The sequence below is a fragment of the Bubalus bubalis genome, chromosome 24, assembly GCF_019923935.1.
Source record: "Bubalus bubalis isolate 160015118507 breed Murrah chromosome 24, NDDB_SH_1, whole genome shotgun sequence".
In the NCBI taxonomy this organism is placed as follows: domain Eukaryota; kingdom Metazoa; phylum Chordata; class Mammalia; order Artiodactyla; family Bovidae; genus Bubalus; species Bubalus bubalis.
The window spans coordinates 38,848,670-38,875,598 of record NC_059180.1 but is presented as its reverse complement, the minus strand read 5'-3'; the positions used below and the strand labels follow the sequence as shown (position 1 = coordinate 38,875,598).

General features: G+C 46.5%; 1 protein-coding gene across 1 annotated transcript in view; it reads right to left on the bottom strand.

Moving 5' to 3' along the window:
• ADCY9 (adenylate cyclase 9) overlaps positions 1–22,142 on the bottom strand; it is a gene marked incomplete in the record, with an annotated part of 86,252 nt that extends 64,110 nt beyond the window's left edge. Inside the window, 2 exon segments of the mRNA XM_045164297.1 lie at positions 19,971–21,704; positions 21,996–22,142. Of these exon segments, the coding sequence (XP_045020232.1) occupies positions 19,971–21,663 (1,693 nt within the window).
• Between the last annotated feature and the right edge of the window lie 4,787 nt (positions 22,143–26,929).

Genomic DNA, 26,929 nt, shown 5'->3' with positions numbered 1-26,929 from the left:
GAAAATGCTGTAAACAGCCCACAGTAAAACCATCTTCGCCTCCTCCTGTTGCCATCCTTGGGACTGAGAGTGCTCCCCAGCTCCGGAAGAACTAGTTTTGCTCTAAACACTTCATCATCCCTACAGGACAACCAATACTTTCCAGAGCTCCCGACAAAAGTTTAAGAAATATGTTTGTTACAGGTTGTTTTTGGTTTTTTTTTTTTTAAAGAAAAAGACACAGAGGTGAAATCCAAGACACTTAGCAGGTGACTATGAAGGAATAAATCTCTTACACATTAAAACCACATTCATTGTGACATTCACAGCATCGCTCAAAACCTTCAAGAGTGCTTTACCTCTTATTACATCAAGTCTAAATGTCTTCCTTCATTCATTTACGCCCACGGGGTCAATGGCAGAGCACCTGCAGTGAGCGCCCATCCAGAGTGGGGAGGAGGGTGGCTATGCTGCAGGGGCCAGCGGGTCAGAGCTGATGTCAGAGGCCAGGAGAGTGGAGGAGGGGGATGTCCTTCCAGTCTGCGGCCTGAGGAGAGGGGCGGACTGCACAGGGGGCCTGCCCTTTGAAAAAACTCAACCGGTGAGGGTGTGGGCTCGAAGCAGAAAGAACTGCTGTGCCAGGTCTAGGGACTGGATCCATTTGGGGGAAATGAAGAGAAGACATGCAAAGTCTGAGTTGGTTGCATGATCCAGTTTCTCCTAAGAACAAGCACTTAAATTTTCATCTTAAAAATACTGTGTTTTCACTGAAATCACAGCCTTAATGCTGTGCATTCCTAGGGACCATTTTCTTTCTTCAGGCCCCACCTCCAACTGTTCTCAACAACAGAAGCCTGATACTCTTTGGGGGATCTCCCACTTGTTCTTTAAAGACACCCCTGGCCCCAGTTGATGAAGCAAGTTAAGTCCAGGCCAATAGGGTCTCAGTTCCCTTCTGGTGACTGGTAAGATCATGGACATGGTCCTGCTCTATCCAAAGGAACCTGAGGGAGGTCTGCTTGGGGACACCTAGGAAAAGTTTCATTGCTAATAAAACAAGACATGCATGTGAGGGAAAGGCCCTCTTCTTTGACGGATGTCATGTGTCACCTGGAATGTCTGCAACCACCCTGTGCCATGAGGGAAGACATCTCCCACACAGCAGGGACGGCAGAGCGCAAAGACAGACAGCACCTGGGCCCTTGAAAATATCATCAAACCTCTGACTTAAGCAACCCTGGAACTGTCACACTTCTCGTTCCATGAGATTGAAAAAAAATTCCACTATTTCTAGCTACTTTTAGTTGAAGTTAAGTGAAGTGAAAGTCACTCAGTTGTGTCTGACTCTTTTACGACCCTATGGGCTATACATTCCATGGGATTCTCCAGGCCAGAATACTGGAGTGGGCAGCTGTTTCCTTCTCCAGGGGGTCTTCCCAACCCAGGGATCAAACCCAGGTCTCCCGTATTGCAGGCGGATTCTTTACCAGCTGAGCCACGAGGGAAGCCTAACTTTTAGTTAGGTCTTCATTAGTTCACACACTATTAATTTGAAACTATCTTCATTTTACTTGTAAGCTTTTCTACATATGTTTGCCTCCCTTATGAAGTAGGGAGCATTCTACTTTATGGTGAAGCTTTGTTTTATTTTGCAGCATCTCCTCTTCTTTAAGGAAAGCACAGGTAAGAGCTCTGGCAGCACCTCACACAGTTTGGGGAAGGCATTCGATCTGGTAGACATGAGTGCTCCAGGTCCTGGTGAGAGGTACACTGTGATCCCCCATGGCTATGTAAAGCGTCGCATGCTGTAATATCTTCACTCTACACTACCCTCCTTAGCAACCTTGTTCCTATTAACCAGGCCCCCACATATCTTGAGTTCATGGAGGAAATGCCCTGGGCAGTAGTTAAGAATATTTTAACCCCTAGAAAAATTCAGTATATTCCCCATTGTAAACCAACACATTGGCCCCGAGCTTATAGATCAGTCTCATGACCAGCATGAATCAGTCATCTTAAACTTCTACAACTCAGAATGCTGATGGAAATGAAGGTTCTGAATGACTGAAATGGTGAACCAGATCCCCCTGGAGCCCACGGACTCCCCCCAGGACTGCTGGCTCTCCCAAGAGGCTGCAGCAGCACCGTCCACCTCATCTCCCTCCGCTGTGCAGAGATGAGCTACAAAACCTCTCTACTCGCGGGCATCATAATCCAGCTGCCCCACAGGGCATGCTAAGCCGTGCACAAGGGCAACTTCCCAGGGGGAGCAATGAACACACCTTGAGGCGGTGACACCGCTTCCCAGAGGGGCCCGAGGTGGCACTGACGCATCTGCCCACCCACCTTCTGAGCAAAGGGCCCCCACCCTGACACTCCTCACTACGGAGGCAACCCTTGCCTCCTCCTCTGCCCCGAAGGAACAAGAGTCGTTTTCTGATTAGAAACTCACTTGTCTCTTCTTCTGCCCTGAACAGGACTGACGCTTGGTAACACTGACAAGTTCACATACTCTTTCTTGTTTTAACTATGTAAAAACAAATACAAACGAACTCTGAACCAATGACCATGTTTGGGAGCCGAGCTCTTTCAGCGGCCAATGTTTTTTTGGAAAAACGTTCTATATTAAGGCCGCGCTGTGGGAACACTGCAGGCTGTGCACAGTAGTCTGCATCCCCGTGGTGGAAGGACAGCTAACAGGAGTGTCCAGACGGCACGGGAGGCCCCCGGCTCACTCGACCCATGAAACCAGAGGGGAAGCCTGATTCTACCACGCTGTATTTAGACAATTTGGATTCATTCGAACAAGAAAGTTCCTAGAGATGTTTAGGGCTTCTTTTTTTTTTTTTTTTTTTTTGGTCAATATTTAAATAGCACTTTTTTTAAAAGCTTGCCCTAGATACCAACTGTTTATCTAACACACAATTCCAAAGTTGCTGAATCCAGTGCCAGCCCGGAGGGGACAGTTCAAACCCATATGTTTATCAGAAAGAAAACACCTCTAAACACGTGTCATCTACGTTATCCTTTCCCTAATACCACAATACCACTCCAGCTCACAGGGAACAAAGTCATGATTTCAGTCAGGACCCCTCATTCATCACCACCTATTCCAGCTTGGCTCTCAACCTGGAGGATGTTTGCTGAGACATCTGATTGCCAGATGTGACTCATAACACAGTCCTTCTTACAAGTTTCCCACTTTAAAAAGTTGCAGAGGTTTGTCCAAAAGCTAAACATAGAGTTCCTCTATGACCCAGCAATTCCACTCCTAGGCATATACCCAAAAGAACTGAAAACATGTGCTCAAAAAATAGAAGGTTCACAGCAGCACTATTCACCGGAGTCAAAAGGTGGAAATAGCCCAGATGTCCATCAGCAGATGAGTGGATAAACAAAATGTGGTCCATCCACACAGTGGATTATTATTCAGCCACAGAAAGGAATGAAGTTCTGATACATGCTACAACACGGACAACCCTGGAAATTATTATGCTACATCAAAGCCAGACACAAAGGCCACAGATGGTCCATTCACATGAAGTATCCAGCGTAGGCAAGTGCATGGAGATGAAAAGTAGACTGGATGCTTGTCAGGTGCTGGGGAGAGGGGGGCATGGGGAGCAACTGCTTAATGAATGTGAGGTTTTCATCTGGAGCCATGAACACGTGCTAGAGTTGGAGGTGACGGTTGTACAACACAGTGAATACACAAAATGCCACTGAACTGTCAACTTAATTTTATGTGATGTGAATTTCATACCAATTTTTTTAAGTGAACAGAATATCAGAAAACGGTAGGATTACAGCAAGGGGATGGGTGGCAGAACGTAGAAAGTTCTTGTGTACAGGAAATCTGGCATCAGTTTATAAAAGCAACAGGGGCAGCACCACCAGGCTTGGGAGCCAGTCAGGTTTAGATAAATCCCAAGTCCCCACTCAAGGACTTTCCATGACAGCCTTACAATGATTATCATTAGGAAATGTCGACGCCCTCCTCCCAGGCTCTGGGCAAGCAGCTCAGGAGGCCCTGTGGAGAAGCATGAACTGAGCACTTGATTTGTGGAAAATACCTTTTTCTCTACCTGTAAAAGGGGACAAACGAGTTGAAGAGCTGCACCAACGGTCTTAAATCAGCCACAATATTAATGAACGTCTCTTTGGAGAGACAAATGCACCTTCCACCCACCAGACACAAAATCACTACCTGCAGTGACTATGCCCTCACCCTGCTCCACTCATTCATGCGGCCCCACTGTGTCCAGCCTCCTGTTCTCTGGTTTACAGTCTCCCTGACTGCCACCTGTCCTGATCCGCTGTGCCCGGAGCTCACGGCAGGACAGACACATCTGCAAAGGGCAGGCGGGCGCCAAAGACGAAAGGTAAGCTCCACCCAGGTATGAGGGAAGCCTGTAACCGACATTACCATCGACTGAGTGGGTTTCATCGCTGATGGAACAGGTTGTGGAGAGGGGAGCAGGGTGAAAACCAACATCTGCTGAACACCTACCAAACACCAGGCACTCTTACATGCACGATGGCATTGGACTGATTGAAGCTAGAACCTCTCAGGTCAGACGACACACTTCCCTAAAGAGGAAACCAGTGCTCAGACGGCATATGTTAGCACGTTGACTACCTGGACAGTTAAAACGCTGACAACCCATCCTCCTACAGATGGAGTCTACCTTAGTTTTTAACCTCAGAGAAAAACCTTACTGAACCAGAGGGCAGAGACACAGGAACATAACCTGAGGAGTGAGATGTGAGCATGGATCAGGGAACTCTGGGGTTGCCTGGGGCTGCACTCGGCACCTGGGCCCTCGCCAGGCCCTTCGGGAAGAACAGACCATTCTAAAACAAACCACCATAGATGAACCTATATTAAAGGCCAGACAACTAATCTGGGGTATGCACACCTTCAGCTTAAACCAAAAAGGAAGAAAGAAGGCCTCTCCTTCCTTGGCAGTGGATTTGAGGACACGGGACACACACGGCTTCTATGCAAAGAGCTCTTCTTATCAAATGTTTCTTGGGAAAATCTGCAAAGTACTTTCTCAAAATTCTGGTAAATCTCAACAACAATCAACACTTTCCAAATTTAACATTCATGTTTTACCTTTACAATACAACCAGTTAGAGAATTAACAGTTAGTGAATTCTAATGAATTCATTATTAGCTATAGAATCTAATCTATAATTCCCATTTCTATTTCTACACACTCAAAAGAAACCTACTTCAGTCTTGTGGAAAACATGCTCCATTTATGAAGGCACAGATTTGATTCAAATTTCCCTTTCTCCTCCCCTTTAAAAATATACTAAAAATAACTGTCATAACATCTTACTCATCCTGAACTCAGTACCTGGCAACTTATTCAGAATATAGTTAGCAACCAAAAAAAATCACACAAAGATGGAACTCAGTCTTTTTAATCAAAGTATATCTGCAGGGTAAATGAGTTTGGTTATTTGGGTTTTTTTAATGGAATAAAGTGAAAACCAGGAGCAAACCTGTCACAGGAAAGCATACTGATAGCTATACTAGCTGATAGCAAGACAGCAAGCAGAAAAAGTATCTAAAAACATAAGAAATGGAAAAACAGAACAATCTTAGTTTATCTAAAGTAAAAAGCAAAAATTCCTATTTTTATAGGCAAAATGCTATATCAATGAAAGCCAAACAACAAGCAATAAAAATAACTGAGTCAACAAGAAAATTAAATTTTATTTGGTATATTTCATTTTTATGAAGATTAAAAAAAGTATTTCATACATTTCAGAAACATAAAACCAAACATTTAAACTGGTTAAAATAGGAAAACATCTGACTGACTATAGAGGGAAATCCTCAACTCTTCACTTGACAAATTCCAAAAGATTTACTATATTTGATATTTATATCTAACAACATATCAAATGAGCCTGGTTTCTAAGTCAACCACATGCTACTCCCAAAGCTGTCTATTCGGTAACTGGCTGGAAAAATGAAGAGCATCAGAGAATTTAATATTTAGTAAACCCAAATCAAGCTACTGGAGAGGGAAATGGCAACCCACTCCAGTATTCTTGCCTGGAAAATCCCATGGACAGAGGAGCCTGGTTGGCTACTATCCATGGGGTCGCAAAGAGTCAGACACGACTGAGTGACTTCACTTTCACTTAAACCAAGCTTAGAAAAGAGGAGAATTGTTTAAAAAAAAAAAAAATTAAGCTGATTATGTGAAGCATTTACATTAAATTACAATTAAGCAATAAATCTCATTTAATCATCTTTCAGGAAAACTTTAAACACTAGTGAAAATGAAATAGCTAAATTTTAGTCGAGTTATATTATTAAATTAAAAAAGAGACTTTTATCATTTCTATTTGTATTCAGTTTGATTTCAAAAAAGGAATCACTTTTCCATCAACTGATGAATGGAAAAACAAAATGTGGTCTATCCATACAGTGGAATATTATATGACCAAATAAGGGGATGAAGTAATGACACAGGTACAGAACAGGTGAACCTTGAACAATATGCTCAGTGAAAGAAGTCAGACACAAAAGGCTGGATATTGCATAATTCTTTGTGTATGAAATGCCCAGAATAGGCAAATCCACAGAGATGGAAAGTAGACTAGCGGTTGCCAGGGGCTGGGAGGTTTAGGGGGGAAATGGGGATTGAGTGCTAATTTGTGCAGAGGTTCATGTGGGAGTGATAAAAATGTTCCAGGGACTTCCCGGGCGGTCCAGTGGTTAAGAATCCACGCTTCTGGGGCTTCTCTGGTGGCTCAGTGCTAAGGAATAGCAGGAGACACAGATTTGATCCCTGATCCTACATGCCGCGGAGCAGCTAAGCCCATGTGCCACAATCACTGAGCCTGTAATCTAGAGCCCACGTGCTGCAAGTACTGAAGCCCATGAGCCTGAGAGCCCGTGCCTGACAACAGAGCAGCCACCACCACGAGAAGCCCATGTACTGCAACTAGAGAAAAGCCCAAGCAGGAACAATAACCCAGCACAGCCAAAAATAAAAATAAATACATAAAATTTTTTTTAATAATCCATGCCTCCATTGCAGGGAGCATGGGTTTAATCCTTGGTTGGTAAACTAAGGGTCCTCATGCTGCAAGGCACTGTCAAAAAAAAATTTTTTTTTAAAGTTCTAAGACTGATTATGGTGATGGTTGCACATATCTGTGAATATACTTAAAAAAAATCACTGAATTGCATATTTTAAACGAGTGAACAGTATGGCACAGTATATGAATTATACGTCCAAAAAAGCTGTTATTAAAAAAAAAGAAAAGCTCAAAATCATCCATCCTAATATTCCTTGTTCAGGAAAGTTCCACACACCATAAGCAATGTTGTTGAAAGAAACAGAAACCTTAGTGAAAACTGGAACGCCTCCAGGGCAGTATATGGAACTGGAAATTTAATAGCTACTAAATAAAGCAACATCATGACTAGAGCTATGAAAGCAAATATTTCCATTTGAACTTCAAATGGCAGAGGGACAAAGTTGTTATCTTAGGATCGTGGGCTCTAAGAGTGTTCGTAAATCACCATTTCTTTGAGGAGCCAGAAAGAACCAGGGTTAATTAAGTTACTCCAGCTGAGAAAGTCACTATGAAATGTGAGAGACCAGAAAAGTCCTTTGAGATGTTTTGCTTGCACGGTAGTTCCACGAGTTTTTAACCTCCTGCAATGACTGACACACTGAGTCAGGCGCTTCAGTCAGTAGGAAACATATGACTCCAGCAGGCTGTGAATAACAGCTTCTCTAAGGGAAGCTACAGTTTCACAAGTTGGGCCTTTGTTGAGGTGAAATTCTCTCTCAGGTCGGATGACACATGTACTCAGTGTCAACGCTAACTTTCAGGACAGAGTAGTAGACTGTTTTTCCTTTTTCCTTTGTTTCACCAACCATGCAGATCACAGAAAATGTCATATTACTTTCTATGAGCTGCTTTGCAAGGCTTTGCTATTTTGTAAGAGAGGATAAGAAAACCATTCAAATCTTTTATAAATCCTTTATAATGAAATCCAAGGGTTTCCTTTTATCACTGTGACCTATAATTTCTAATTAACAGGCCTCAGGTAGACTCTTCCTGGCTGTATTAATTTGGGGCCTACTGAAGTCACACTAACTATAAAGTATATAGGACCCTGGCACCCTAAAAATACAGTCAGCTGATCCAGGAACCCACTTCGGGAGCAAGTGAGTCTTTTATTAATGGAATAATTGGTAAGCACATTATTAACCCAGTATTTGCTCTGTTCTATTAGGGAGAAACTTGCCAACAGAAGTGAAATTCATTTTACTGGCAACTAACCTTTCAATCCAGAGAAGGCAATGGCACCCCACTCCAGTACTCTTGCCTGGAAAATCCCATGGATGGAGGAGCCTGGTGGCCCTGCAGTCCATGGGGTCGCTAAGAGTCGGACACGACAGAGCGACTTCACTTTCACTTCTCACTTTCATGCATTGGAGAAGGAAATGGCAACCCACTCCAGTGTCCTTGCCTGCAGAATCCCAGGGATGGGGGAGCCTGGTGGGCTACCGTCTATGGGGTCGCACAGAGTCGGACACGACTGAAGTGACTTAGCAGCTTAGCAACCTTTCAATCTCTCTCCCAAATAATGTTCGAACAGGAACTGAAGCACATTTTTTAAGTGTTATTTAATCACTTCACATTTTCTCCAAGCCATTTCCAAAGAATGTCTCAAACCTTCAAAATCAAATTGGGTTCCTCTAATGATACCCTGCTTTATACAACAATTGTGATCCAAAAAAAAAAAAAAAAACCATGTGTAAATTACACTTCTATAACTCAATCTTTATTTACTTATATTTGAAGGAAGTAAAGAATCCTTTAGAACATTAAGAATTTCACCATGCCCTGCAATTTAGTGGTTAGGTAAATCTGAGTTTCCATATGCTAAATTTATCTAAATGAGGGTTCATAGTTTAAACAAGTGGATGAAGAAGAAACCAGTTCCTCATATGAAGAATGTGTACTGTGTTCCAATCACAGAAGCTCAGCTGTTCTTAAAGAATGGTGGGGAATTTAAAGCACATCTAGTTCAAACTTTACGCTTTACAAACAGGAGGAAACTGAGAACCAGAGAGATTATTTTCCCGAAAGTGCTTATCTAGTTAGTGGAGAAAACATTTTAAGATGAAAAGCTAATCTACTAAACAAATTTATTTTTTCAAATAACAAGATAATTCTATAAACATACTTTTCTTTCAGAAACACTCCCCTCTCCTGGTTTTAGACAGCTCATTCACAAAACAAAAATTAACGACCACAAGAGGCATTTCTCATGGAGAAGAGAACACATTTATGAAGTTACAGAATGCAGTGTGGTCCACACTTGCGATGTTAACACTTGATAGGGCAAAACTAACTAAATTCACGTGCAATAGTCTCTTCCACTTAAAATGTCAAAGCCTTAATGGGATATTGTATGTTGATATCCATAAACAAGAAAATAAAATCAACTGCATGCGGGTTTTCTTCCTCTCTACAAACTACGTGGTAAAAAACCAAAGTTGATATTTCCCACACGATTTAAACACAAATATAAATGATCCAAAGGCTGCTTTCAGTAGCACATTTTTCCTTGGAAGGAAAAAAAAATGAATAGAATTTAATAGCATTACATAAAAATCCTGGAAATTATGTACAAAGATTATGCTGGAGCTTTGCCCAAAAAAGGATATGCTGGCTTTCCATGTGCATAAATGATAATCGAATAAGAATTTTAAGGAGCTACAGTATTATTAAAGATAAATATACTTATTGAAATCTCTGTCTTAAAAAGCTTAAAAATTATTGCCTAAACTAAGCCATTAACCCCACATTTCCTGGGCCCTAAATAAACACTTGGGTTTTCAATCCTCTGCGCTCCTGCTTGGCAGCCTTCCCCACAGACCCGGGAGCCCAGGACTGCCCCCACCCCCCACCTTCGGGCCTTCCACACTCTCAGGCACTCTCCCATCTCATTGTCTAGGGCCTTTAGAGACCGTGCTCGCAGCCTTGACTTAATTAACCACATAGCTATTCCTGAAAGGCCAGTTGCTGCCTTCTCTCTACCTTCCATGCAGATGTCTGGGGCGTGGTTTTGCACACATGTCTGATGCTGGGAAAGATTGAGGGCAGGAGGAGAAGGGGATGACAGAGGATGAGACAGTTGGATGGCATCACCGACTCAATGGACATGAGTTTGAGCAAACTCAGATTGTGAAGGACAGGGAAGCCTGGTGTGCTACAGTCCATGGGGTCGCAAAGAGTCAGATGCAACTCAGTGACTGAACAACACCCATCTTCATTCATTCATTTGTTCACGTCACAAATATTGAGCCTCTGCTGTACACCAGTTATGTTTCCAGCACCAGGAATTCAGCAGTAAATAAAATATGCAAAAATTCCTGCTCTCAAGGCACATTCAAGTGCGGTGGATACAGATCAGAAGTCAGATGCACATTACTATACAGCACGGAAAGGGGAGTGGCGGGGCATCGTTCCAGGAGTCGCCATTCACAACAAGGGGCCCAGGGAGGGAATTCCTGGAGCGGAGCTGCCCAGAACATTCCACAGGTGTCCTGGGAGAAGGGGCTTCAGAGGTAGGGGGCGTGCACTTCAGTCTGCAAACAGGTGACCTACATTTTGGTCTAGTATTCCTTTCATTTTCTTGTTCTGGATCCTTATTTACCAACATTTGAGGGCACCTGTCCTTCAACAAGCAGTAGTGAGAAGATATGGGAGACAGAAAGCTGCGTTGCTCTGTAATTGTCAATTGTGAGAATGTAAATTAAAGCTTCTGAGGCGCTTGAAGAAGCACAAACCATTTGTTCAGAAGTCCTCTTTCTCCATATAAACAGGCATATACTATTAATTTTCTTTTCAAAAAGGGAGAGGGTAAAGCTTAGCTCCATCTTGCTCAACAAAAATACCAAACAGAAATAATGAGATTTTCATGCCTATTATTTCTCTAATCCATAAAAATGTTATGAGATAAGTACGAGAGCTCTCAGACACTGCCAGTTTGTATGAAAAGGACTCAGGAGCTAACTCAAAAGGGTTTTCCCAGGGGGCCAAGAAGGGACAATTTGAGCATCAAAAAAAAAAAAAAAAAAAAGATATCTGTAATGGAGTGAAGAATACACCAAAGAAGCTAAAATCCAAGAGTTTACATTAATTCTTGAAAAAAAAGCCACCAGTCCTCTTCAGAGGATGTTAAGAAACCAAATCAGCCTGAAAACTGGTGGACAACAGGAAGGATTCAAGCAAGTGAAACATAAACTTCTAAATATACACAGATCCCAAGATCCTAGGATTTCACAATGGTTGAGATAATAACATGCCTGAAAGCATTGTGTGAACAGGAAAGAGCTGAATGAAGAAAGGTATAGCTGTTTTTCTGTTGCTGCTGCTACTAAGAAAACATTGCCCACTTTCAGTAATGCTAGTTGCTGCTAAGTCACCTCAGTCGTGTCCGACTCTGTGCGACCCCATAGACGGCAGCCCAGCAGGCTTCCCCGTCCCTGGGATTCTCCAGGCAAGAACACTGGAGTGGGTTGCCATTTCCTTCTCCAATGCATGAAAGTGGGAAGTGAAAGTGAAGTCGCTCAGTCGTGTCCGACTCTAGCGACCTCATGGACTGCAGCCTACCAGGCTCCTCCATCCATGGGATTTTCCAGGCAAAAGTACTGGAGTGGGGTGCCATTAAGTTAGTGAATCTAATCTCTAATATGTACTATGTGCCAAGTACATTTCTAAGTACTTAATATTATTTTCTCCTTTAATCCTTACAACAATTCTGTGAAGCAGGTACCAATGTTTTCTAACACAGTCCTTTGGGAATAAATACTGGCCCCACCATTTGGTAACTTCTCTAGCTGGATGGCCACCACAGGTTACTTAACCTTTAACCTCTCAGTACTTCAGTTTCCACACCTATAAGGAGGAAATGGTAAGTCTCCCTACCTCCAGACCTTTTTGTAATAAGATCAGCAAGTCTAGAATGTATTTGTTTAGGTGATTATTTGATTCGTATCTATTTTGCCTTCTAGGTTGCAGGCTGTTAAGGAGGGCATCGTGCTCTATCTCCAGAACCTAGTCGAGCCATTGCAAATAGTTTAAAAAAAAAAAAAAGTCACTCAATGTTTATTGAATAAATAAAGGAGTTTACAGCAGAACACAGCGGAGCTGAATAACTAACTGGTACAAATCTTATCCAATATCTCCAGAGTCCCAGAGGTGAAGATTTTCCCATAATTTCTCAACTATCAAGGGTCACGTCACCTTAAGTACCTCTAAGCTCTGGGGACAAGAAGCAGCCCAAGAACAATACTGCCTGAACTCCCTTGAGCTTTCAGTAACGAAGCTGCCAAACTTGGCAGCTACAGTTTAACTAGGGCAAGTTATCCATGTTTTTGTATTTTGGACACTTGCCCTTTTTCATTCAAGAAACTGTCACGATCACAGTCCCTGGCGTGTTCTCGGTTTCAGTACCCAATTACACAAGAGCTGCACCAGAGAGAGGGCAGGAAAAAACACACCGCTGCCTGCAATATGGAACACGACTCCTCAGGCAGCAGAGTTGGTTATTGTTTACTGAACGCCTTTTGCAGTCACGTTGCTATGCTAATAAGTGCTTTATCTGAATGATCAACTCGTTCATAGTCTTCCAACAGGCCTCTGACAGAGGCACGGTCATTCCTGGCTTCCCTGGGTTCCACGGTTCAGAACTGAGAACTGATTCCAAATGTATGGGAAACCAAAACCCACGCACCGACCGCTACACTACTCCGCCAAAGAGGGAGCTCGGCAAAAATAAATCAAAAAACAAAGCTGACGTTCTTTATCCTGACCTCTAAACACCAGCAGCAGGGACTTGGCAGAGTCACAAAGGATTTTTTTTTTTTTTTTTTGAGCAAAAGGAAATGCATGAACTGAAGTCACTTGCTACTTCCACAATAAATGTCACACGTCCATCCTAATTCCAACATGAACTCTACCATCTACATGAGAATGTGTCCGGGGAGTAGGTACAAACTCTCGCTCTTCCTTTCTTACCACTCAGGGAAGCAGTTCTCAAGGCAGTGTGCAGACCCCCCAGTGGTCCCTAAGACTTCTGCAGGGCATCTGTGAGGCCGAAACTATTTTCATACTACGACGTGATTTGCCTTTCTCAGTGTTGACATTGGGCTTCCCAAACAGTGCTAGTGGTAAAGAACACCCCTGCCAATACAGGAAATGCAAGAGACACAGCTTCGACCCCTGGGTAGGGAAGATCTCTGGATGGAGAAGGGCGTGGCAACCCACTCCAGCATTCTTGCCTGGAGAATTCCATGGACAGAGGAGCCTGACGGGCTTCACTCCATAGGGTCGCAAAGAGTCAGACACAATTGAGTGACTCAGCACACACGCATATGTTGATATTGGCCTTGATGATACAAAAGCAAACGTGATGATACAGAGCCAACATTCTTCATCCTGACCCCTAAAGAGACTGCCGGTGCCTGACCATGAATCTGGGCAGCAGCACCAAACTCTGCTGGTCATTAACCAGCTCTGTCGCACCACACACTTGCAGAAGGAAAAAACAGTCATTTGCACTTAAGAATGTCCCCTGATAAAGCAGTAAAATTGAATAATTGTGTTAAATGTTGAGTGTGTTCTGCGGGATGAGGTTGGAATGCACCTACAACTCTGCCCTAAGATCCAAAGAGACTGGTTGTCCCCAAAAGCATCTATACTCCTGTTTGGGCTGCTTTTTTGATAGAACATCGTTTATACTTGATGCACAGACAGACTCTGGTCATTCACTTGAGTATCTGGAAGACTGTTCCTAAGAAATGAACGAAATGAGTCTGTCCCTTCAACGAAAACAACTGAGAGTATTTGTTGCCAAGGGTGAAACTCAAACTTTCAAGGGAAAACCAGAATTTTGGAATGCTTTTATCCACCACTGTGAAGCTGACATCGTCCTAATATTTAAAGACGTTATGCCGACATTTGGAAGATCTGCATAACTCAAGAAACCGTAATTTTCTAAATGACCAATGCATGATGTTACAAAGTCACACTTGGGTAAAAAGTTCGTTCAAAAATCCAACAGGGTTTTGACAGCAGACAAAAAACTGATTAGATATTGTAACTAACCCTCAATAAACTACCACTTCTTGGGTATTTGTGTAGTACCAAAGAAAAATATCCACAACTATCTAAATGCCTATTAAAATGCTCCTCCACTTTCTAACTATATATCTCTGTAGAGTCAGATTTGCCACACATTCTTTAACATACTGCAACAGACAATGCCAAAGCAGTTAAGAAAATCCAGCTGACAGGCTTAAAAATGGCTCATATGGTAAATTTTTGTTATGTTGTATGTAATGACCATATTCTCACAATATCAAAATCTAAACAGAAATACCAATACTGAAATCACCAATCAGCAGAGAGATGAAAATTTAGGCCCATGTGCATACACCATAGAAAATTCACTGTGTTCTTCTTTTTAAGATTATTATTCCACAGCAAAGTCCACAGGAGACACTGACTGGTATAGGTAGAAACACAATGATTTGAAGGCTGGTTAGTAGACGAGAACCCTGAAATTTCTTTACCTATTCTATTTGCTTCTTTTCAATTTTTTCCTTTCTTAGTTATCCTGCCTGAAAAGATTACTCTCCTCCCTCATTCCACCTGCAATTCAGTGAACCATATCCTTAACTTTCTTTGCCAGAGGCTAATTTACTCAAAAGCTGGTCCTCAGGATCAACAGCTGTGTGCTCCTTCTGGAAGCCATATAATTTGGTCTGAAGGAGTCTGAATCAACTGTCATCAGAGGCTGCTTGAGCACCAACTCCACAGCTGTTTGCCATCTCCGATCCCAGATGTCAAGTCAGATTTTCTGCTTCATCTTATCTCTGCCTCCTTGCTACTCCAGAGGCTGTTGGCTATGTGCATGAGAGTCCGCTCAAGGATGCAGGCGAGCATGGAGTTTCTGTTCAACAGGACTTAAGAGGGGACACCAAGAGGTCAGCCATGGGCAAGCTCTACAGTAGCCAGTTGTTGTTGTTCAGTCACTAAGTTGTGTCCAACTCTCTGTGACCCCATGGACTACACCAGACTTCCCTGCCCTTAACTATCTCCTGGAGTTTGCTCAATCTCATGTCCATTGAGTCAGTGCGGCCATCCAACCATCCCATCCTCTGTCACCCCCTTCTCCCGCCCTCAATCTTTCCCTGCATCAGGGTCTTCTTCAATGAGTGGCAAGGGGTTACGGGTTAGGCGGGGGACAAGCTATCAAGTGAATCCAGGGGTACAAGCAAACTGCACCCCGAACTAGTACATAGCCAGGGATCCTAGCTGTAGCTGGCAGGGAACCAGGAGCCCAGACTCCCAGTTTGGGACAGCTGCTGGCAGAGGCTGAAGTGCTGTGTGTCTCTGCCCACTGTCAGACTGAGGACAGACCCCAGAGAGGGTCTAGACAGGAACTCTCCCAAGTGACACCAGCACACGGTGAAGGAGTCAGTCACCGAAATGGCCAGTGGGTGACTATCTCTCCCATGCACATCAACAGATCTTTCCCCGAGCTGCTCCACAAGTCCAAAGCTTGGTTTGGAGGGAAAGTCTTATTTTGTTTAACTTATAACAATGCAATATTGTTGGTATTCCCTCTACAAATACACAACTGTTGGTGTAGATTTAGGGTGACTGAGCACCTTTATCTTCCTAGATCAATAGTTAAGGCGGGAAAATAAGATGTCTGTAGGTATTTTCTGAGTTTCACTTCCTTTGTGACTCTGCCTATGAGAGGAAAAACTGTAACAACTGACAATACTCCTCTTTTTTGCTTGTGGCCCAAGACAGAACACAACAGCCAGTATCCTCTTGGGCCCAATGGAGTGGAAGGACACTTCTTCCCATCACTCAAATCAGACTATTTCTTCCTAATCTTTAATAATAATTGCCCCTCACTTCCTGGATCATTTTCAAATCCTAGTCTTCTGCTGAAAATTCTTTCAACCTTCTCTCAGTGACTGGCCACCCTCTCTAAAATTTCACACACACACACACACACACACACACACACACACTCTCCATAGTCTCCTTCCTGCTGTATGTCTTCTCCTTAGAACTGAACACAAAACAAACTTTTACAAAGAAGAAATTTTTGTGTTCTGTTCACTGCTGTATCCACAGCACCTAGAAATGTGCCCCAGACAAAATGCTGAATGAATGAAGGGACAAGCCAGGGCTTCCTGGCCTATTTCATATTCTACAACTTGATTCTGCATTTTCCATTTACACCACAGATTTTTCAAAGGCCTCTCACCCATTCCTGATGCCAAATGATCCCCACATCAATTCCAGAAACCTGAAAAGCCTCTCAAACAATCAAGCCCCACGCCTGCCCGCATCCTCTGTTTCCCCCATCCTCTGTTTAAATGTGGCTGTGGTCCAATCCAGTTGATCTGACTGCTGCTCACATCAGTCGCCTCATCTCCACTGCCATTCTTGTTACCTTGGTCCAGGCCACCAAGGACTTACTGCGACGGCTCACTAATCTCCAACCCACACTCCCTAGAACTGAAAGGGTAAACTTTCTAAAACTGCAAGTTAGAGCACCTAAGCTTCCTGCCTAAAGCCCATCATGGCCCCCCATTACCTACAGGACTGAACCCAAACTCCTTCCCAGGTAATCACAGCTTCCCTTGTCCTGATGAACTACTTAAACTGCCCAGTCTGCCAAGAAATGTAACCCCAAGCCTTTGCCCAGGCTTCCCTGATAGCTCAGATGGTAAAAGAATCTGCCTGCACTGTGGTAGACCTGAGTTCGATCCCTGGGTTGGGAAGATCCCCTGGAGGAGGGCATGGGAACCCACTCCAGTATTCTTGCCTGGAGAATCCCTATAGACAGAGGAGCCTGGAGGGCTGCAGTCCATGGGGTCGCAAAGAGTCGGACATGACTGAGCAACTAAGCACAGCACAACGAGCCTTTGCCCACACTTCCCCCACTGCACTGAATGTTCTTTTATCCCCTAGAGAGCCACTGCTTGACCTGAAGACCCACCCCGGGCGCGTGCACCTCTCTATCGCATTCCCAACTCTGTGGACTTGAAGAACGTTTACAATCTGCAAGCTCACCCAGCTCAGGAACCATCACGACTCCACCTGTGTGTCCACAGGGCCAGGTGCCATGAGAGAACAATAAAGATGTTCGAGGGGTGAGTGACAGTGCAGAAATAACGACAGTCCACTTTCCACAAAGCCCATTCAGACAAACTACCTCCCACACTGCCAGGCTAGCGCTGGAACCCCCAGTTTATCCCACGGATCTTCATTTCTACTGAGTCCTCGACTGGGTATTTTTAGCCCCAATATCAGAAAAGGGGATGAGAAGAAAAGCTATGCATTCAGCATTGCATAGAGAAAAATACCTGCCACAAACCCAAAGATGGGCTAAAAGGAATCTTATGTATATAACCTTAACTCCTTTTGTGGAAAGGGTCTTCTACAAACTATGCTAACATCTCAGCTGAGTAGATTTGTACAGCGTCAGGAGAAGTGAACTGTGCAGTTTAAAAAAAAAAAAAAAAGAGGTCAGGAAGTTGTGTAGACATCCTCTATTACTGGGGTCCTGTCCAGAGGGTTTCAAAATGAGCTGAATAAAGCAAAAATCATGGTCTCAGGGAAACTGTTAAAGAAGAGAATATTATATTTTAAAAAATCACCAGTTTGGCTAAGGCTTCTATCTTTCCCCATCCTCCATCCAGTGCTAAAATCTTCCCTTATAAATACACAGTGCACACAAATTTAAAGAAGAAATTAATTTACCAAATTTACACTATATGGGTTTTTAAAAATTCACTCTAGCTTTTTTTTTGGGGGGGGGGAGGTGTCAGTGTATTTGAGACCTTTGATCTGTCAGTTAAAAATAAAATTACACATAAACAAAAATGGGTACTGCCAACGAGTCAAAGACCTGGCAATTTCCAGACATAGTGATTACATGTGTCTTTATTTTTGAAATTCAAGTAATACACTGCTCAGAGCACCACTTACAAAATTGCTATCATCGTCACACTTAATCTAACATAGCACAGTGCTGCTCCATTCTCTGGAATCTGTCCCACAATCCCTGAGGATGGAGCCGGGGACACTCAGATCCTAAAGGTATCAAAATGTCGAGCAAGGGTTGCATCTGTACCCCACTCCACGGGCATCTCCAAACTCCAGAGCAGGGGCCACCATCCTACAGATGAAGACACTTGTCACAGTAGAATCTCAAGCCAACTGTAAACTGCAGTTTCTGACCTCATCAATGTAGCACTGCAAGTTCTCTGCTAGTGTTAAGTCCGACTCTGTGTCTGATTCTGTGCAACCCTATGGACTGTAGCCCGCCAGGCTCCTCTGTCAAGAATACTGGAGTGGGTTGCCATGCCCTCCTCCAGGGGATCTTCCCCACCCAGGGATTGAACATGTGTGTCTGGTGTCTCCTGCATTGGCAGGAGGGCTCTTTACCACTAGCGCCCCCTGGGAAGCCCCCTTCCCGGGTCTGCAGCACCGCTAACAATGCTGTGCAAAACTAACACAAAGGAGAGGCAGAGAGAAATTTGAGGAGGACAAAAGGAGAGAAAGTATTTAGCAGAAAGCAGACACAAAGCTCTCTAGGCAGAGAGAATTATCAGGTGAAAATATTCTTCTATTCTACCCACAAATTCCTCAACTGTTAGCAAAATTAACAGAACAAATAAAGATCGGGATAAGGATAAAGTACCCTCACCAGATAACAAATAAGTAAATAATAGGGAGAACAAAGGAAATATTAACTGAGCACACAGGCGGTGTGATGATCCATCCAGGCCCTCAAACTCAACCACTGACAAGCGCAGATTTACACCATTACTTCTGTCTCTGATTTAAGATGTTACTCCTCCTTAAGAGTACTCCCTTTCCAGGGGCTTTTCATCATGTAATTATACAATGCGGGGTGCCACAAAACACAATACAGTTTTACAAATGTTGGCTTTTAAAGATCAATGGTATTGTCTCTACATACTTCCAAAATAGATGTTCCCCTTAACCTGAAGACCTTAGTAAAACAGAAGGATTTCTTTTTTTAAAGGAGGGGAGGATGTTATTTAGAATTCTTACTTTTGATCCCAGTTACTTATAAGTCATCACTTCCCAGACCTCAAAGATTTTGGCCCTAAGTGAAAAAAAAATTAAAAGCAGCAGCTTGGTGAAAAAAAAAGAATAGCAATAAGGAACTTAAGACAGGGAAAATCTGAGGAGCTTGGGGAGGAGGTCTAAAGACTGCTCTGGATATATGTCCCACTTTCAAATTACCTGGTGGTTTGAGAAGTTCAACATTCTAAAATGCTTCCGTCCGTAAGGTAAGACAAATACCATGATTAGAAACCATAATGAAATATATGAAAATTGAAAGCTGAAAATACAAACATTTAAAAAAGAGACCTAGGCAAAAGGCAGTGTGCACTTGGGGGTACATAATTTCATCTAATTCTCAAGGGTCCTGCAAGGCTTAGTCGACTTCTTTATTCCAGCAAAGTGAGGCCTAGAGGGGAGAAAGGCATAGAAAAATGTTCTGATGGGGCTGAAGGGCAACCTAATGGATCACAAAGGCAATTTCTTACGGTGCTTCGAAGTTCTGACCACTGAAGGGCTCGGATCCCCTCACACTCATTGGACCTGCCCCAGCATCTCAGAGACATTAACAGCCGGCTGGCGGGCAACACATTTTCAAAGTTCTCCTTCCTTCTAAAGGTGTCATCTAGGTCAACACTGTCACAGTGAACAGACCTGTGATATCTGACTCACTGGGGGAAAAGTCCCACTGGCCCTGGGAGACAACTGATCTGCCTCCAGATACTGATACTGGAAAGAGATTGTTTTGTTTTTCCAACACATATGGGATAGGGGAGGGAGATGATGAGGCAAAGAAATGCACATACCTTTCAACTGGTCAGCAACAACACTCTGGCCAAGGCGTTCGGTAACTTTCCCATCCTCCATTTCGTACCGGTCATCTAGGTATTTTGCCGTGGCCTCGGAAATGTGAACCTTGCCAGCCACTCCCAGCTGCTCCATGAGATTGGCCAAGTTCACATCATTGGACCACACATCAAATTTAAACCTCCTCATGCCCAAGATGCCGCACAGGACGGTCCCCGTGTGAACCCCAACGCGCATGTTCACCATCTCTTTCTTCTCTTGGCAGAACTGCTCAATGGCTCTTATCATGCCCAACCCCATCTCGATGCAGCAGTAGGCATGGTCGGCCCTTGGCTCAGGACACCCAGCCACACAATAGTAGCAGTCTCCCAGGGTGCTGATTTTCTCACATTTGGTCTCCTCACACAACTGGTCAAAGCGGCCGAACAGATCGTTGAGGAGACCCACCAGGGCGTGGGCAGACTTATTGGCACTCATCTTGGTGAAGCCCACGATATCTGCAAATAAAATACTGACTTCTTCGATCTGCTGCATCTTAAATGGGCGGAAGGCGATAGGGGCTTTCTGGATGGAAGACTTCTTCTTCCTGTTCTTGGGGCTGGAGGTGGCGTGCCTTTTGACAGAATTCTCGCTCTCTTCATCCCCCTGTTTCATCAAGTCATCAGCTATGATTCTTGGCATCACAGAATGAATCATCCTCTCTTTCAGGGCCTTTTCCACTTCCAGATCCTTTCCGTGCATAATAGACTGGCCCACCTTGAGGAAGGTGCTCCTGGATCTCACCTGGGACATGATGAACAGGTGGATCCCTATGGCGTGGATGCAGAGGTGGAGCAGGGCCCGGCTCAGCAGCTCCCAGTGCAGGGCCTCCGCTCCAGGTGAGGCAAAGCAGGCTTCATCTTGGAAATGGTAGCCAAAGGTCTCAAAAAGAACAGAATAGGCCACTCCCAAAATCAAGCTCAAGTACAAAGGTAAGTGCATGACGGTGTAGAGCAAAAAGAGCACTTCGATGCACATGGAAAAGCTCCCCACTTGAGATAAGCAAGTGTCTGTGGGCCTGGCAGCCCGAGTATGATTGAAGCTGTCAACTCGTCCTGAGAGGGGCTTCAAAACCTGAAACTGGGCAGCCAGGGTCAGGGCGAATACCAGGAGGGTGAGAACCAGCGAAGTCCACACGTAATGGCGGGCGTACAACTTGGTGAAGGTAAACAGAAAAAAGCCCACACACACCACGAGGAAGCACAGAGCAGGGACTACCATGACAATCAGTTTCGATTTCATGTGGACCCCAAAATAGATGCTCCAGAGAAGGCAGGCGAAGCCGATGTAGAAGAGCGCATACCGGAAGCGGCGCTGGGTCTGCGGGAAGCAACGCTCCATGCAAGCCTCCTCCAGGTTCACAGAGTCAAACTTGGGGTCCCACCACCGGCTGGAGGCCCGTTCGAACAGCTGGGGCAGCTTCTTCCTCCTGCGCAGGCGGCCTCCCGCGCCCATTCTCCGGGGGACCCCTCCGGAGTCCCCGGAGCTGCTGCAGCTGGAGGAGATGCTGTACTTGCAGTGCTTCGGGTGGCTGTTGGAGGACGGCTGCTTGGGGTTGATCCTGACCCGCACGCTGTTGCTGTCTCCGCTGGAGTCACAGCTCACCTCGGTGCTGTGGTGCTGCAGCAGCTGCTGGTGGGGCGGGGAAGCCATGTTGCCGAGCTCGGAACCCTGCCGGCCGGGGTCACCGGGACCTGTCGGCGAGACAGCCAGAGTCAGTCCGGGGTCTGTTCCTGCAGGAACGCGCACCTGAAGGCCACCAGCCCTACCGGCTTCCTCAGCGGGGGCCCCTGCGGTCTACTGGGAAAGCCACCGTCTGCTCACGACGACTGGGGAATGTCTGAGTGCTGCTCCATCGTCCCCCCCTCGAGGCCGACCGCAGCCACCCGGCCGGACCAGGAGCGCCTGGGGGTCCGCGGGCGGCCGCCCCCGCACCCGTCCAGCGCCACCGGAGCCCGCGGCGCGTTTCCTCCGCGCGCACTCGCCTGCTCCGCCGCCCGCTCCTGAGGGAAGTCCAGCCGAGCCTTCTCACGCCGCGGGCCGCTCTCGCAAACACAGCTCTCCCGGCTGCGGCCGCCGGCCCCTCATGCTGCGCACCGAGCGGCGCCTCAGCCGCGTCAAGGCCGGCGGCCGGACCCCCGCCCCCGCCCCGCGCGCGGCGGCCCCGAGGGCGGCGGGCGGGCGGGCGGCGAGGCCCGGCGCCCCGCGCGAGTTTGCGGAGCCCGCGGCGCTGCGGCCGCCCCCGTCGGCGCGGCCCGTCTAGCGGGGCCTGACCCGGCCACGCCGCCCCTCCCGGCCTCCGGGGCCGACGCGGCGGGCGGGGATGCCCCGCGCCCCGGAGCCGCCGGGCGCCGAACGCAGGGCGCGGCGGGCGCGGGCCCCTCAGCCGGCGGCCCGTGCGCGGCGCTGCCGCAGAGCCCGCTCCCGCGACGCCGACCCGGGACGCCCGCCCGCCGCCTGGGGCCGCCTCCTGAGCTAGAGATGCCGCCCCGGCCGCGGCCGCCGCCGAGCCCCGCGCAGCCGCTGCCTCATGTCGGAAGAGCCGCCGCCGCTGCCGCCGCCGCCACCATCTCCGGCCCCCTCCCCCTCCCGCTGTCACTGACAGACTCGCGCCCGCGCCGCCCCTCGCCCCGCCGCAGCGCGCACGCGCGGCCCGCGCACGCCGCCGCCAGATCCGGGGCACGCGCACGGTGCGCGCGCCGGGACGACAGGGCTGCGGGACAGGGGCGGGCCGTGTGCTGAGGCCCCGCCCTCCGCCCTGTGCCCGCGGCCGCGCCGCGCCCTGACCGCGGGCTGCGCGGGGTGCGGGGAGTACGGACGCGGCTGAGAGACCGCCGTTCCTCGCAGGTCGGCCCCCAGACTCGCTCGGGGAAACCTGAGGGCATCTACTAGTTAAGGAGCTGCTGAGGTGCGACGTTTGGGACGTGGAAATGTTTGCCCTCCCGCTCAACACACCTTGTTTATAAATGGAAGTTTGCGACTATTGCCTGTGCCTAAAGGGAGGCTTCCCTTGCTTCATAAGCAATGAGCAAGTGTCACCCGAGACTCGAGACCTGAGCGTGTTTGTGGCGACCATCGCGGTGCAGTCCGAGCCCCAGCTTCTGCTGGCCAGACAGACCCTCAAGGAGGCCGTGGTTGACCCTGGAAAGCTGGTGCCACTGAGACGCAGCTTCTGCAGCCCCAGGGAGGGTTTCCCTTCCCGTCCTTGGGTCGTCTTCCCCTCCTCCTGGACAACTGTTTTTCCGTTTCCACAGAGGAAGTTTTCAAAGCAAAAGTGACCTGGTGAGTGCTGTCTGCAAGGTGAAATACAGCCCTCTGCTCCCCAGGGCACCAGTCCTGACTTTGTCATCCACACACCTCACAGTACCTCCTGCCAGTCACCAGGGTCTGTGACCACCTTGCCTCACCAGGTTTCACTGCTAAATTAGAATATAAAGTAAAATGCCGTTTGTCTGCATGGTGGAATATTATTTGACCATGAAAAGGGAGTGGTGGGCTGATTCACTGCTGTAACCTGGGTAAATCTTGAAAACATGATGCTAAGTGAAAAAAGCCCATCAGTAAAGACTTCATATTGTACAATTCCAGTGTATGAGATGTCCAGAATAGGCAAATCCAAAGAGACAGAAAGCAGATTAGTGATTGCTGGGGAGTGGTGGTGATGAGAATGTTCCCGAACTACATGGAGGTGGCAGTCACACAATACTGTGAAAGTACTCAATGCCACTGAATTGTACACTTTGAAATGGTTCAAATGGTAGATTTTATCTTATGTGTATTTTATCACAATAAAGGAAAAAGAAAAACAAAAAGTAGCACAGTAACTTTGCTGTGGTATTTCTGCGAAGAGTGAGTAACCATCTAATCATGAGAAAACATCAGACAAACCCCAAATGAGAAGTGTTTCTCCCAAGTTACTGACCAGCACACACAGAAAGAGTCAACATCAGGAAACACCAAAATACACAGTCACAAGTCACAGAAAACTAAGGGATACAACAACTAAATGGGATGTAGGATCCTGATTTGGAATCCAGAATAGAAAATGCCGTCTTAGGGAAACTTGAATAAGGTCTGTAGTTTGGTTAATGGCATTGAATTGTGAGATGTTGATTTCCTGGTTTGGATCATTGTACTAATATGATTGCATGTGTGTGTGCTCAGTCGCTTCCAACTCTTTGCAATCCTATGGACTGTAGCCCACCAGGCTCATCTGTCCATGGAACTCTCTGGGCAAGAATACTGGAGTGGGTTGCCACGTCCTCCTCCGGGGGATCTTCCCAACCCAGGGATCGAATCTGGGTCTTCTGAGTCTCCTGCATTGCAGGAGGATTCTTAACTGCTAAGCCACCAGGGAAGCCACTAATTTGATTAGATACCATGGTAACATTAGGGGAAGCTTGGGTGTAAGGTATAGGAGAGCTCTAGTACTTTTTGCAACTTTAAAATTGTTTCAAAAATAAAAGTCATAAAAAGTTAAAAATAAAACTTTTATTGAGCTTCAGTGATGTGCCAGGCACTCTCACGTATTCCATTTTTTGCAGATGAAAAAAATTGAAGTTCAGAAGAGCAGTCGGTGAAATAAGCGTAGGAAACTTACATTGAGCGAATGTGGCGTAAGTACCAGAAACCACTGGATGCTTTCACTTGTGACCTTTTTGGTCCTCACCACAACCCTCTGAGGTAGATATTATTGTCCCTATTTTAGAGATGTGAAACTGGGAGCTGGAGAGTGACATGCTCAAAGTCAGACAATGGGCTAGGGACAGAGTTCAGATTGAAAATCAGAGTCCTGCGGCCAAGAAGCTCTGAGCAGCCAGGCAGCGCTCTCTGTGAGCTTCCAGGTAGCCCTTTAACCACCCCGCTGCCTCCTCTGTTGACTGACCTAGCTGGACAGGAAGCCCTGGGAGACAGTGCTAACTGTGCACTACCGCGCCCCATGCAGTGCTATCCCATGCTCCCCATTTCTGATTTCCTTCAACAATCTGAAAGTTGGCCTGTCTGCGCTTTTCCTCCTCTCTGCAAATCATTTCAGCCCACCCACTGTTGCCGGTGACTTTGACATTGTAAATCAGTCATGTCGGGTTTTTAGACACAGGAAATGGTCATACCCACCTTCTCTTTGGTTTGTCTTCTGGAAGCCGTTAGGCAACATTCCCTGCTGTTGAAACCTATAAACTGCTAGAGCATCCTCAATTCCCAGGTTAGGGCTTGAGTCATTCCATAAACGCTTGAGACTGGGGACAATGTGCCTGGCATTATGTGTTAGGTCCTGGGTGTATAATGGTACGCATCTTCCCCTGTGGCTGATCTGGTAAAGAATCTACCTGCAGTGCAGGAAACAAAGGAGACGTGGGTTCGATTCCTGGGTTGGGAAGATCCCCTGGAGAAGGAAAAGGCAATACACTCCAGTATTCTTGCCTGGACAATCCCATGGACGAAGGAGCCTGGCAAATTACAATTCACGGGGTCACAAAAGAGTTGGACACAACTTAGTGACTAAACAACAACAAACAAGTTTCTTTAAGTACATTTTAAATCCTGGAAACATTAAAAGCTTAGAAACCATCTTTTCCTCTTTACTTGAGTTACACGAAGGCATAAAGACATGAGGTATAAATGCATCAAGACACAGATAAACACCATGTGAATCATAATACAAACATCTTGGGTTCATGAAATGACTCTATGAAGAGTCGTTAGCAAGAGGCTGGTGCCCAGGGCAGCAAGCAAACCCAGTATAGGGCTACACGGAGCAGAGATCACAGCTTCCTGAGATTCAGGGAGGTCAGGGACAGAATGCTGGTTCCCAAGGCCCAGGCAGCCTTGCCAGGACAGAATAAAACCTCATTCCTGGGCTGCTCAAGTATTCCGAGAAGGCGGAAGTCCTGTTATCGCCTGTGCTCCGGCTACAGGGCCCTGCGGGGAAGAGGGGCCAACCTTACTCGACTCAGCAGCTCAGAGCTGGTCTTCCTTCTGACACTTTATCAGCTGAGTCTGTGGTCACAGTGCCATTTGCAGGACCGTGGTCTGGCCTCTGCCCCACCAGGGACGGTGGCCATGCAGGCGTGCCCCGGCTGCTAAGACAGAGAGCTGGTAGGTCTCCTCCCTCCCTGGCTCAAAGTGGAGTCAGAGAGGCCTGGCCACAGGCAGTTCTGAACTTTAGTACTTCAGAAACCTGCTGCCTGCTCCCAACAAGCAGGGGAGTGGGGGAAGGCATGGGGAGGAAGGGATATTCCTCGAGGACCGGCAAGTCCCAGTGGGGCTGAGGGAAGAGGCCCGAGTCTCTTGAGGATTCTGGGAGAGGCAGCAGGATGGTGTGAGGCCAAAGCAGTGGGCTCTGCAGTGGGACTGCCTGACTTCAAACCCCAGCTCCACAGTTTGCTGTGCAACCCTGGGCTAGTTACTTAACCTCTAGGAACCTAAGGGCCTTGCTCTATAAACTGAGGCTCAAAATAGAACATACTTCATACAGTTACTATGAGGATTAAATCATACAAGCCAAAGAAAGCACTTTATGCAACAACTGGTATGTCAGCCAGTTCACACCAGCACCATCAGAGATCAACCTTGCGGGAGGGTGTGAGGGTTACTTTCATGTGTTGACCTGTCTAGGTCATAGTGCTCAGTTATTGGTCAAACATCACTCTAGATGTTGCTGTGCAGGCATTTCTCAGACATGCTTAGTAACATTTAAATTCATAGCCTCTGAGTCAGGCAGACCACCTTCCCTAATGTGGGTGGGCCTCACCCAATCAGTTGCCGGCCTTCAGCGAAGAGACCAAGGTCCCGTGAGGGGGAGGGAATTCTGCCTTCAGACTGCAATGTCCACCTATCTGACTTTCCAGTTGCTGCCTCCCCCATGGATTTCCAGCTTTCCAGTCCCCACCACCTCCCTCTGTAAACACACATTCCACTG